General features: G+C 34.9%; 2 protein-coding genes across 5 annotated transcripts in view; one reads left to right on the top strand and one right to left on the bottom strand.

Annotated features, from left to right (window-relative positions):
• The window catches only part of spn-D (spindle D), a 118,348-nt gene that overhangs the window by 49,657 nt on the left and 53,825 nt on the right, over positions 1-14,866 (top strand). The window lies entirely within an intron of this gene.
• The window catches only part of LOC138708412 (choline/ethanolamine transporter FLVCR1-like), a 39,390-nt gene that overhangs the window by 11,502 nt on the left and 13,022 nt on the right, over positions 1-14,866 (bottom strand). For all 3 annotated transcript variants that reach the window (XM_069838626.1, XM_069838625.1, XM_069838624.1), the window contains exons 3-4: positions 13,228-13,369; positions 6,649-6,848 (exon numbers count right to left, since the gene is read on the bottom strand). In XM_069838626.1, coding sequence (XP_069694727.1) covers positions 6,649-6,848; positions 13,228-13,369 — 342 coding nt within the window. The remainder of the gene's footprint in view (positions 1-6,648; positions 6,849-13,227; positions 13,370-14,866) is intronic.

The raw sequence follows: 14,866 nt of genomic DNA on the forward strand, positions 1-14,866 counted from the left end.
AGTCAAAAGCGAATTAATAGGAATTAAAAACTGTGTTTTATCTCACATGGAAATTACATCTATAATTGGTTCAATAATAACCTCTATAATGGATAATGGGGAATGTATTAAACATCTAGCAATAAAAATTTTTAATAGCCTCCCTATCGATAAAAAAAAAAATGAAACTCAAAACATAAAATTATTTAGGGCCAAATTAAAGAAGTGCCTAATTTCTCACGCCTTCTATTTTGTAGGTGAATTCAATGACATTCAATAACACTTCATGAAATTGATACTAAAACTACTGTATGTGTTGTACTAGTAGACTATATTGTAAATCTCTTCTGTATATATTTCATCTAGACCAGCCGCGGCGAAAATGCGACTCACGAGCACATTGTGGCTCACAGTGCTTTTCTCTCGCTTCCTACCTACAACCCCCACCCTCTTACTCACTGGAGTCAAACTCCGTTCTATTTGTATTTGTCTCGGACCTGCGAGTGGCGTATCGTCGCAATATCTCTCTCGAAACCATGTACCTCTATAAAAAACGAAAGTTTCAAGTAGGATGGGAGGATGCATTCTTGTGCTGACAATATGATGAAAATATTAAATGTATGATTTGTTCACAAATATTACGAGGAAAACGGTTGTATAACAAAAAACGGCATTATAAGTTACTACATGTTACTGATGAAACATTAAAAGGTTAAGTGTTGTTATTATTATTATTATTATTATTATTATTATTATTATTATTATTATTATTATTATTATTATTATTATCATCTCTGTACGTCGATTCTTTTACAGCAGATGTATGAATAATGCGGTTAGATTTTCAATTTAAACTCACAGATTTACAATGTGACGTTAAATGAAAGCTAGATGTAAGGACTTGACAGATATTGAACTTTTCAAATCTTTGGAAAAAAATAAATATTTGAAGCTTCGTTCTTTCGCTTGCTCTGTTGAAGCCATGTTCGCTGTAACTTACGTTTGTGAAAAATTATTTTCAACTATGAAAATAGTAAAAATCAAATTTAGATCACGACTGACAGACAAATACCTTCGTGATCAACTACGATTGGCAGTAAGTGACATAATTCCTGATTTTGAAACTTTGTCGCAGAGACATTCTGAAGACAGTTAATTTTATGTTGTGATAATGTGTCCTATGTTTTCTTGTTCATTTCTTTCTTCGTTACACGTCCTAAACATTAACTTCCCCTTCGGTTGTCCGCCTCCCTCCATAGGTGCTATGCACGTTGCAGCTTACACAGTGGCTCGGCGCACCATGGCCTTTTCGCCACGGCTGCTCTAGACTGTGACTATAAATTAAGACTTCATAATAATATTACGTTTTTTGACTTGTTCCATATTCTAGCTGTAAGCAATGTATGAATACCATGGAATGTTAATAAATACAATACAATACAACTTTCAATCTGAAATTGTATTTGATGAAAAATCTACCATTACAACATTGCATAAAAGATCGCAATAATTAACAAATAGACCTACATTTGGGCAAGTCTTATCTATCCATTTCAGAGTGTTCCATTAAAAAAATAAGATTAGCATTTTTGACAAATGTTGATAAAATAATTAGAGGAACTGTGAAAGAAATCATTGGACTACTTCATGATTGCCCAGATGGAATGTTATATGCTCCTAAAAATTTCGTGGTCTGGGTTTAATGAGAGCTACTTGGAAAGCTTTTCTCCAGTACATGAACATTTGTGACATGTTACTTCAACAAAATAATGATCATCTTCATTTTGTTCGTCGTCTGCATTATGAAAAATCTTCTGCATTATCCAAACCAGCAATGATTTTTGCTGATACCGCTCAATGGACTGGTCGACGTATCCGAAATAAATTAAGATTAAAAGCCTACAAGAGCTGGACTAGTCATTCCTTAAGGGGTAAAGATGCAATTCTCTATTTTGAGATACCTAAAACAAACTCATGGGTCTCTAACAAGAAACAACGTCTTCTTCAGAATGGACTAATGCCGTCGATCCGATTATCAGGTTTGAGAGAGATTTACAAAAGGCTGATGAAGTGGATAATGGAAATAAGTCAATCTATTAGCCCTGCATCCCTTATCTGATATTGAAGTATTATCTTTCAGAAGACAATTGGTCAGTTATTGGCTTACTATTTGGTTGTAGAGAAGGAATTTCTAAATTATCATGAGCATTTCTAAAAAATCTTATTAAAGTTCCTCTCGACTGGCTGTGTGAAACTTCCGTTTCAATAATTAAGGACTCTTTGAAGATTCTTCACCATCATTTATATTTCAACCAACCTAACATAATTGAATTATTAATAATTCTATTTTTTCAGACTTTATAATCCCAGTGAAAATTATTTAGTACAAATCCATATTATTTAATTGTATGTCATTTGTTGAATATTTTAAAATACTTACTTTGTAAATAGTTTTCTGCGAATTACATAGATATGTGATAGAAAAATGAGTTATTAAATTATATATTTACTAGCCGTACCCGTGCGCTCCGCTGCACCCGTTAGAAATAAATATAAAGTAATTATATAATTAAAATAGGACATTTGATCCAGGGAACATTCGTGTTTGATATAAGGATAAATCGTTTATTATGTTACTTAATTTAAATTGTATTAAAAAATTAAAATGCAATCATTTTGATCCAGAGACAACTCATTTGGTCATAAAAATTAGTTTAGGAAATACAGGAAACGAATATACAGAATAGCCTATCAAGTTTTCTGTGCATAAGAATCTATTTTAATCTTACCTGTCCTCGATTCACTCAGGAGTTACTGTGATAACATTATAGCATTATGTCCATCTAGAGAAACTACACTTACCAATGGTGAAATAATAATTAATTATACAAATCGGTTAATTAAGCTTCTGATATTACTTCATACAAACACAGAAACATTATCTGTAGGCTATCTTTCATAGCTTTCGATTGTTGCTGTCCAAGGCCCCTTATAGACGAAGTAATTTGTTTTTTAATTCATTACACGGCCTTAGATGGCAGTTATTTTAATTTTAAAACTCATTTATCTCATTAAATATCAGTCCTATCAACATTTTTCAAAGAATAAAACTTATCGGAAATGATTTTTAAAGCAATTTTTATTATGTAACATTTTTCATAAAAATCAATAATAAGCGAGATATTTCGATTTATTTAATTCAGGCCCCCTTATAACCCCCCTTTTAAATAATGTATTTTGAATGCCATATAGCCTATAATCTAAGTTACGACGAACTTAATTTATATTCCAATTTTCATCGAAATCCGTTCAGCCATTATCGCGTGAAAAGGTAACAAACATACAGACAGACATACAAACAAAAATTTCAAAAAAGCGATTTTCGGTTTCAGGGTGGTTACCAGAAAAATTTCGGCTGCAGATTTATTATTAGTATAGATTATGTATAATTACTGTTCGCATATAGATAAATTTTAAATTATTAAGTTTGTGTACTTTTGTGAACTATTAACAATGAATTCTAAATACTAAAATAGTTTTCTGTAATTCTGGATCCCTGTGGTCACCGAAATTCTTCGACTGATGTCATTGTGATTAAATATAATATATAGTTCGTAGTAGCATTCAGGTTACTGTATTGTTTGTGTTTTACTTTTTTGAAGAATTTTAGATAAGGGCGCAAATAGCCATAGTAACTGACGCGCTCATTTTAAACTTCACTAACTGTAAACTGCATGGGCATAATATCTTTACTTATCCTATGACTTAGATTTTAAGTTCTATATTACTTGGACTTCAATTATTATTTTATTACAAAAACTGCCCCTCACTGAGGGTAGCCCTTACGGACTCAGTATATCCTCAAAAAAATTAATATCTATATATATATATATATATATATATATATATATATATATATATATATATATATAATTTGAACTGGTAATGGAAATTACGGGAAAACGGCTGAACGGATTTTAATAAATGGCCCCCCATTTTGAAGCTTGGAACCCAAAGTTTTTCGGAAAAGTAGTAGTTTTCAGTGAAATGTCAATTTTCCTACATAATTTTCCTATTTTCCAAAATCCATCTGTTGTCAGGTTTGAGAACTAATTTTATTGAATCACGGCCGACTTGATTGAATTTCAGAACAAAACACACACTACAATAAACAATAGGCTATTACACGAAGGCCATGACCTGCGGGATTGGCGACATATTTTAGAGCTCAATTCAATTTGTTATTAAAAACTGATTCTGCAGTGTATAATTTTCTGAGTACAGCTGTGTATTCGATATTCAAATCTACGAAACTTGAGGTGGTTTGATGACATTATTACCATTAGAAATGAAATATTATTATAGTTAATATCATGAAGCGTCTATTCTTCATTAATTGTACATAATTAATATTGATGCTATACTGATGACATGAAAGTGAAACGTTTTGAGGTTATGTAAGTAAATATAGAGAATATCTTAATTTAGATCTTCATTTCTATAATTTACTGCTATATATAACTACAAAACTTGAGTAAGATAATAATATTGTTATTAAAAATCAAATATTTTTATACTTATTAACCCAGTGGGGTTGGGTCTTTTTCATATATTTAATGGCGGTGTAGTGTAGATATTGATATGTGTCATTGTCTTCAGTATTGGCTCGAGAGAGCGCAAAAATTACAGTTCCTAAGGAAAGATCAAAAGGTATTACTTACTGATAAAATAAGAGGCCTAGAAAATTTTCTAGTCTCCAGATCATTTCAGCAAGATCTCTTAGTAGGATAAAATGATTTTACGCTCTTCATTTCAAGCTCTACATGCAGCAGCTATACGAAAATGCTATTGTTCGAAAGCTTAGCAAAACTGACATTTTTTTAACGTTTGCCTACAATCCACAATGACCCGAAATAGCTACTGCTATCATCCTGACATTGATACTTGCGTTTTCGCGTTGAAACTCAAAAACTGAAGTTGGATAGGTTTAGGAAAAAGTATTTGGCCTAAAAAAATCCATTCAGAGGGAGTATGTTTTATTATTATGGAAGCAAATAACTATCAAAGAGACAAGTATTCTTCATTGAAAATACATTTGAAAAATTTCTATTTGAACGTCTAACGAACTTAGTTTGCAGCAGCATTTGCTGCACAAGCCACTAGTACATATGTAAACATAGGTATTAAATTAAAAAAAAATAAAGGGATATGAAAAATTACAATTGCTATTAATGTGGCACCATGTGATTAATTAGGATTTGGCAGGGTTTTTTTTAACACAATTATCACGATGTCATCCCTCAGAGATGTTGGCAGAGCAAACTGCCGTCGGAATTCTTCGAAAAAAGCTGGTATAGTCCCTCGAGCACCTATGAGCAAGCCGAATACCTCAACGTTAATTAAGGCATATTTCAGCTTGAAATAGTTGACTGTAGGCTCATAGATCGACTTCTTCTCAAAGTGGACCTCGGCTGACTGATGACATTCTACTTCAAAACGTATCGTGGGGTCCACAATGATGCCCTGTTTAGTGTCAGCATTGTACGCTAAAATATCTACTCGTCTCGTTGACCCATAATAATAATAATAATAATAATAATAATAATAATAATAATAATAATAGTTACTTACTTAAATGGCTTTTAAAGAACTCGGAGGTTCATTGCAGCCCTCACGTAAGCCCGCCATCGGTCCCTATCCTGAGCAAGATTAATCCAGTCTCTATCATCATATCCCACCTCCCTCAAATCCATTTTAATATTATCTTCCCATCTACGTCTCGGCCTCCCCAAAGGTCTTTTTCCCTCCGGCCTCCCAACTAACACTCTATATGCATTTCTGGATTCGCCCATACGTGCTACATGCCCTGCCCATCTCAAACGTCTGGATTTAATGTTCCTAATTATGTCAGGTGAAGAATACAATGCGTGCAGTTCTGTGTTGTGTAACTTTCTCCATTCTCCTGTAACTTCATCCCTCTTAGCCACAAATATTTTCCTAAGCACGTTATTCTCAAACACCCTTAACCTTTGTTCCCCTCTCAAAGTGAGAGTCCAAGTTTCACAACCATACAGAACAACCGGTAATATAACTGTTTTATAAATTCTAACTTTCAGATTTTTCGACAGCAGACTGGATGATAAAAGTTTCTCAACCGAATAATAATAGGCATTTCCCATATTTATTCTGTGTTTAATTTCCTCCCGAGTATCATTTATATTTGTTACTGTTGCTCCCAGATATTTGAACTTCTCCACCTCTTCAAAAGATAAATTTCCAATTTTTATATTTCTATTTCGTACAATATTCTCGTCACGAGACATAATCATATACTTAGTCTTTTCGGGATTTACTTCCAAACCTATCTCTTTACTTGCTTCCAGTAAAATTCCCGTGTTTTCCCTAATCGTTTGTGGATTTTCTCCTAACATATTCACGTCATCCGCATAGACAAGCAGCTGATGTAACCCGTTCAATTCCAAACCCTCTCTGTTACCCTGGGCTTTCCTAATGGCATACTCTAGAGCTAAGTTAAAAAGTAAATAATAATAATAATAATAATAATAATAATAATAATAATAATAATAATAATAATAATAACAGTAATACAATTAATGGGCATATGTATTTGAAAGCTTCAACTTCTGGTTTAACATTGATTGCATTTACCTGAAAATAATGAAGAATGGCTCGGTTCAGCAAGGTTGACAGGGAGTTCACAGTTCCCTGATTGATAGCGTAAGATGCTAGTATCAGAACGTAGCAAGGATTCAGGATGAGATTCTTAAGCACTGTGAAGTCCTGGTAGGACTCGTTCCTCTTCAGTGCCTGTTCGTGGCTGGGAGGTAATGGAGGCTCCGCTTCTAAAACTGAAGCATTAATCCGATAAGTAGGCCTATTCGATGGATCACAGTGGAGTTCTTCATTCGTAATGGTCATAATTATTTTCTCCATACCATTCTATAACCACTACAAAATATGAGCATTGTATAAGTTCGAGACTGGTTCTCAGTCAATAAATTGGTATTAAATTGTAACAAAACTAACATAATTCAATTTAAATCCTGTGCATATTCAACCTCGCAAATTTCTAGGGCAATAATTAACAATAGATACCTATTAGAAACAACAACAACAACCAAATTTCTTGGCTTAAAAATCGATGTGTTAAATTGGAAAAATCATATTAAAGAAATTACCCCCAAACTAAATTCAGCTTGTTTTGCTATTAGATCTATGCAAAAGATAGTAAATATCAATACCTTAAAAACAATATACTTTGCATACTTTCACTCGGTAATGAGTTTTGAAATAATATTCTGGGGAAATTCCACAGATAATAACAGTATATTCCTATTACAAAAAAGAGTAATTAGAATAACAGTAGGCGCCAAATCTAGGGAATCGTGTAGGACTATTAAAAAAACTATAAATACTGACCATGACTTGTCAGTATATCTTTTCATTAATAATCTTCCTCTTATGTAATCGTGAAAACTTTGTAACTAATTCAACAGTTCATAGCATAAATACACGTCAAAAATGACTTTCATACTCCATCGGCAAGTCTATCGTGCTATCAAAAAGGAATGCGTTATATGGCAGTAAAAATGCCTCCCTATCGATATAAAAAAAATGAAAGTCAAAACATAAGATTATTTAGGGCCAAATTAAAGAAGTATCTAATTTCTCACGCCTTCTATTCTGTAGGTGAATTCATGACATTCAACAACGCTTCATGAAATTGATACTGAAACTTTGTGTTGTACTAGTAGACTATATTGTAAATCTCGTCTGTATATATTTCATCTAGACTGTGACTATAAATTAAGATTTTATAATAGTATTAAGTTTTTTGACTTGTTCCATATTCTAGCTGTAAAGAAATGTATGAATACCATGGAATGTTTAAGTACAATACAATACAATATCAATAATTATATCAGGTTGTCTCATAAGGAATGTTTTTTTAAGTTTGGTGTGTTGTAAGATTTTAATGATGTTCTTTAGTTAGGAAATGCAATTTACAGGACGTTATGGTTATTATTTCGTATTGTGAGCATGTGGCAGTCGCCCGTTGTTAATACAAAGAATATAAAATGGAGATGATGAAGTTTGAGATCAGAGTCCTTCTAAAGCATTACTGGAAACAAGATTATAAAGCTGCTGCCGTGGCGTGAATAACTTGTGAAGTTGAGGGTGAAGGTGTCGTTAGTGAGTGTGTAGCGCAACGATGGTTCCAGCGTTTCAGTAATGGACAAGGAGATATTAAAGATTTACAGCGTCATTTAAGACCTAAGATATAGAATACTGAGAATAAACGAAGAGTTTTGGAATAAAATCCAGAAAATAGTGCTCATAGGTTGTCAGAAGAAATTGATACTTCAAATGATACATTACATCACCAAATTAAGACGCTTAGATTATTATATAAAGAGTGTCCCATAATGAACCCGATTTTAAATTTAATAATAAGTAGAACCGCGATTATCCGTCACGTTATTAACCAATTGGTGGATTATCCGATTGTCTATTTTTCGCTTTTTTTGCTTAAGAAATAATATGACCGAAGTACTGTTTTGAACATTATATTAGTACGTCCTACGTACTTTTTCTAGAGAGTGTTATTAGTTATTCCAAGCCTCTATCGTCACACAGCATTGCCTACTGTTCAAATTGCCTTTATATATAACTTCTATATAAAATGTCTTCCACTGATGTTAACAGAAAACGTGTTGTGCTAAGTATAAAAAAGTGTAAATAATTGAATGGTTTGGGAAAGGAAAACTGTGACTCACATCGCATCAGAATACGAGATTGGAGTTACAACTGTGCGATTTAATCAAGAACAAGGATAAAGTGTAAAAAAGTAGGCTAAATCTGCAACATGAGACCATCATTATTCCTATCTTTTCTGAGACATTCATTATAATGAGTTTCCTTGCCGCTTAAAAACCCTATGTTGACAACCAGACTTAAATTAGTGAACTTATCCACTACCTAGCAAGTTAAATACAAGACCACGGAGAATATTACAAAATCTTCCATGTACGGATTATCCGATTTTTCGATCAACCGTTTAGTCCATCCCCCTCATTATCACGGATAATAGAGGCTCTACTGTAAAACATCATTTATTTGAAAAGTGCTAATATTATTAAGTCAATATGAAGTATAAAGACTGCGATTAAACATGAAATAGTCTCGTCTCCAAAAAAGTACGGCCCAATTAGTCCGCCAGCCCATAATCTACACCAAACAGTGACTCGTTCTGGATACAGCGACTTCTCACGGAGCATGCGAGGATTCTCCGTCCCTCAAATCTGGCAAATTTTGTTTATTCACATGACCATTAAGTTGGAAGTGTGCCTCATGAGTGAAGATTATTTTCTTATGAAAATCACTGACCAATATCTTGTTTTCTCAATATCCAATCGGTAAGTCGACCTGGTTGGCGAGTTGGTAGAGCGCTGGCCTTCTATGCCCAAAGTTGTGGGTTCGATCCCGGGCCAAGTCGATGGCATTTAAGTGTGCTTAAATGCGACAGGCTCATGTCAGTAGATTTACTGGCATGTAAAAGAACTCCTGCGGGACAAAATTCCGGCACATCCGGCAACGCTGATATAACCTCTGGAGTTGCGAGCGTCGTTAAATAAAACATAACATTTAACATTTTCCAATCGGTAAATGTTCGACGCTTGAAATGGTTTATCGGCTTCAGCTCTTGTGTTAGTTGGACCTTAAAAGAGTACATACGTTGATCTTTAGTTAAAATTCGCTGCAAACTGCTTCTCGGAATGGCTACTTGTTGAGAAAGGCGGCGAATCGACTTTTTTTGGCCTCGTAGCAACTCTGTCTGGCGAATGCGACATTCTCTACCGATCGACGAGAAAACAAGAATTGGATAGTGATTTCATAAGAAACCAATTTTCACTGATGACGCACACTTTCAGCTTAATGGTCATGTGAATAAACAAAATTGCCGGATTTGGGGGACGGAGAATCCTCGCATGATCCCTAGAAGTCTCGCTGTATCCAGAACGGTCACAATTTAGTGCGGATTATGGGCCATATTTTTTTGGAGACGAGACTATTTCATGTTTAATCACAGTCTTTGTGCTTCGTATTGACTTAATAATATTAGCACTTTTCAAATAAATGATGATTTATTATTAAATTAAAAATTTCGTTTTTATGGGACACCCTATATAATATTTATAGGTCTGTGCCTCATGAATTCACCCGTGAACAGGCTCAACGCAGAGTGGGTATCTGTCGATAGTTAATCCCATGGATGACAGAATTATCAGGAAAATTCACGTGTGATGAAAGTGACTCAAAACCGTCTCGATCCCCACAACCTGTGAAAGTCATCATTAAACAAAATTGGGTTGGCACCAAAGTAATGTTACGTGTCTGGTGAAATTTTGAAAGTGTGATTCACTGGGAGTTTGTTCCAAACGGACGCGCAGTCGATGTGAATCTTTATTCTCAATAGCTAGAACGAGTTCATGAAGTTCTGACACAGAGGTACCCGGCATTAGTTAATCGAAATAGTATTCTCTTGCGAGGGCAATGCGAGACCCCATACTGCATAAGACCCAGAAATAGGGATATCTTATGCGAAGTTTTACCGCTAGATGGCAGGAGCGTTCCATGCGGCGCAACATGTAGGGCTATGTTATGTCATATGCTACAGTTGATTACGTTTTCCCGCTTGTTGATTTTCTGTGCGTGTCAAAATTATATTTACAATTATTTAGTATAACCTTGTATAATTTTATATAATTCAATATTTTCTTACCTCGTAATTTAATTTACAATAACGTAAACCTGTATAATATTGAGCGATTCCCCGAGATTGGTGGGGAGATCTGCAGTATGCAGAATATACATACTAGGTTCAAAAAGTTCCCGGAATTTGCTAGCATCATAGAAACAACGTACCTTAAACACTATTCTACAGCATTCCCTTCAAAATAGTTGCCTTCCGCAACAACACACTTTTGCCAACGCGTGTAGAGTTCCTGGAAGCAGGCCTGGAAGCCATTTTGTGAAACCCGTCTTAGTGCTCTCGTCGCGTTTGCGATAACCTCTTCAGCATTGAATCTCCGTCCTTTCAGATGACTTTTCAGACGGGGAAACAGAAAGTAATCAGGTGGTGAGAGATCAGGAGAGTATGGTGAGTGATCCAAAGCAGTTATGTTGTGCTTGGCAAGAAAATTCTTTACAATAATTGCGCGATGAGCAGGTGCATTGTCATGCATAAGGAACCAGTTGTTTTCTACCCACTTTTCTGGACGTTTCCTTCTCACTGCGTCCCAGAGGCGACGGAGGGTTTCTACGTACAATTCTTTCGTTACAGTACTTCCTTCTGGAATGAACTCATGGTGCATGAGACCCTGAGAGTCGAAGAAAACTTCCAACATAACTTTGCTTTAAGCGTGCTTAAATGCGACAGGCTCATGTCAGTAGATTTACTGGCATGTGAAAGAACTCCTGCGGGACAAAATTCCGGCACATCCGGCGATGCTGATATAACCTCTGCAGTTGCGAGCGTCGTTAAATAAAACATAACATTTAAAATAACTTTGCCTTTGGAAGTGTCCCTAGGACATTTTTGCTTCCGAGGAGATGTTTTCGATTTCCACTCAGATGACTGTCGTTTAGGGACTGGGTCGTACAAGTAGCACCAGTTTCATTTTGTTTAAGAAATCACCATCTTCATCAGCCATACTGATCATGTCCCCAGCAAAACACAGAACTTGATGTTTGTACTTTGCTCTGTGGACATAATTACAAAATGCGACGAACAAACAAAACACTATGATAAACAATTGCCTACAACTCAAAACCAATAATTGCCATTATCAGCAAACTTTAAGGAAATGACATCATGAATGTTACCAACAAAACAAATGTATAATATCCCTTGTTATATATTAATACGAAAAATGGTAGTAAAATTCCGGGAACTTTTTGAACCTAGTAGTAGATATGAGTGAATTAAATGGTCATGAACCTAAACGAGAACTTTGAGAACGAGGTGCGCGAATAAAAAAATAGGAACTATGTCGAAGGTGAATATTGCCCTCTTTAATCATTAGTATTTAAGAACCGTACGCTAAAAACAGGATATGCTGCCACCAATGTGTTTCTTTTGATAGGGAAGGCACTATCGAGATTAAATTCCTTGTATTTTTTTCTGTAGTTGCAGAAAGATCAAATGCAATTTTTAATAGGATGATATAATATGATCGCAGTAGTATCACGATTAGTCGTGCGTTTTGTAGGTTAAGGACATGCAGTTTTGAATACTATGTAGGATGATTTTGAAAATTTGAAGTTAAAACATGGTTTTAATAATTAGGGTACAGCACATTAAAAACATCATTCACGAAATGGGTTCCACTACGGATCGTCCTAGATAATAAACACCCCAGTTTATCGAGAGTTTACTGCAGGCGTAAACTTCGGAGACTCCTACAACTACTGCATATAATCTAAGCTAACATAGCTCACTGTCGAGGTTGTATTTTTTTTTATTAATTTTTCATCTTCTTCTTCCAAAATGAAACTGTACTCAAGAATTCCTTACTTGAAGTAGTTACTTTTATTTAATAGCTAGCACTTCCGAGGTGCAATTTAATTACTTATATTTTTTAAGATTTAAAGCATATATTCAGAATATTTCGGGACCTGATTGAAGACAAAAAGCTTTTTCTGGTGTTTACATATAGGAACATAACAAAAATTTGCCATTTTTAGTTGTTTTTAAGAGTATTTAATATACTAATACACTACGTATATCCTCAATGTTTATATACCGAAAAACAAATGCACACGCAAAGCGCATCCGTCAAAGTACACGTGCGCTATCTGTTGGTGCTAGTTAAGGATATCCCTATTGACTGCTACCACAGCCGGGACATAGCCCTGTCTTGCGTCTTCAAGTTACCATCTGTTTCGATCTGGGCCCAGTTCCTGCGTGGAAGAAATTTCCATAATTTGTAAGCCGTTGAAATGGGTATGACCACAATCTTCAAATGAAAAACCAGAAATGGTACCCTTGCGGGATAATGAACCTTGCTGTAAGGTGGCTCAAGACCTTACACTTACTTTGAAGATTAGGTTAATTCCTTGTCACAACACACTGCAACTAGAATTTTGCTCCAAACCTGACGTTACTTATGAGACAGTGCCTGTATCTTACGATTCAGTTTTCTTTTCTATGGGAAGTAAACTTACATATGAGAGCAAAAACAAAGGAGAGTGCAGACAGGCCGGCCGTCCAATAGAACATGTACTCCAGTCCAGCTCCTACCATTTCCAAGTTGTCATGGTTGTGCACTATCATGGGTGGAAGAAGCAACCCGAGTGCAATTCCAAGCTGTTGGCAAACACATCACTTCAGGATCCTACCAAAGGAAAATAATCAAACCAGCTCTATGTGATAATTCAGTTCATAACTTAGCTATGTATTTACTTTTTTTTGGTAGTGTCAGTAAAATTGACAATAGCATGAGCGACACAATAAAACTCATTCCTATTATTATTATTATTATTATTATTATTATTATTATTATTATTATTATTATTATTATTATTATTTTTTACTTGGTTATTTAACGACGCTGTATCAAATACGAGGTTATTTAGCGTTGATGGAATCGGTGATAGCGAGATGATATTTGGCGACATGAGGCCGAGGATTCCTCATCATCCATTCCCTACACCTACACTCACCCTAGTACATGACATATACGTCTTCAGGTCGGCCTGGGTAGCGTAGTCGGTATAGCGCTGGTTTTCTGTGCTCCCCAGATCGATGGCATTTAAGTGTCCTTAAATACGACAGACTTATATCAGTAGATTTACTGGCATGTAAAAGAACTCCTGCGGGACAAAATTCCGGCATACCGCATGCGTCGGTTTAGAAAAACCACGGCTTAACTACATACTTATTGCTTTAACCAAAAGCGTATTGTACGAAGTATCTTTGTTCAAAACATTGATCCTTTGAATTATTTAATTACTGAGACATTAATAGTAATATGCGTCACAAGAGCGGTATGTTGAAGTTTTCATGTTCGAGGAAAAGTTTGAAAAAGCGAAACGTAGTTGAGCTTTTTTAATATCCGAAAATTGAAAGAAAACATACCGCTCGTGTATCGTACATTATTTTGTGCGAAGATCGTTTATTACATACCTGAAAGAGGAATTTCTAATTAGTTGCAATGAAATCTCCATCTTGGTTTCTGTTCAATGACGGCAAATTTGCAAAACAAAAATATCTATCTTCAACATTGTTGCTTTAAAATGTTTTCTGTGTTACTATACTCCAGCAGGCCGTGATATACGTCTGTCTTCCCCCCCCCCCAGTCTATGATGAGTCTGGAATCTTGTTGATTTTTTCACGGCTTCCTTAATGTTACTTGCATCACGAATGCAGTAACTTTAGTGGAGTTGTAGAGTTTACTTAATTTTTGCAAATATTTAAAAACAATAATTAACAGTGCAATTTAGGTGAAATTGCAGTGGTAAGTTTCTAATTTATAATTATTACTATATTGAACGTCTCTAAAAATAATATGTTAAAAGCCTAAAGCAGTAAAATCAATATGTCACTTAAGCGGTAAGAAGAGGGAAATTGTTATGTCTGTTAGGTTGGGAATTTTAGACTTTCCGCGGATTGGTTTTGTGCGGAAACCAAGCAAATACGGACGATCTCGCACAAAATTTTTTGTGGGTTGTTTCCTTTCTGCAAAAATGTGGTCCACATAATCTTTGGTATTTACTTATCCAGTGCTTAGAAAGTTCTCTTAAACTATCAGAAATTTCTAGGCCAAGTGTTTTTGAATGTCAATATCATCAACAGACTCTTAAA

The sequence above is a fragment of the Periplaneta americana genome, chromosome 1 (assembly GCF_040183065.1).
Source record: "Periplaneta americana isolate PAMFEO1 chromosome 1, P.americana_PAMFEO1_priV1, whole genome shotgun sequence".
NCBI classification, from domain to species: Eukaryota; Metazoa; Arthropoda; class Insecta; order Blattodea; family Blattidae; genus Periplaneta; species Periplaneta americana.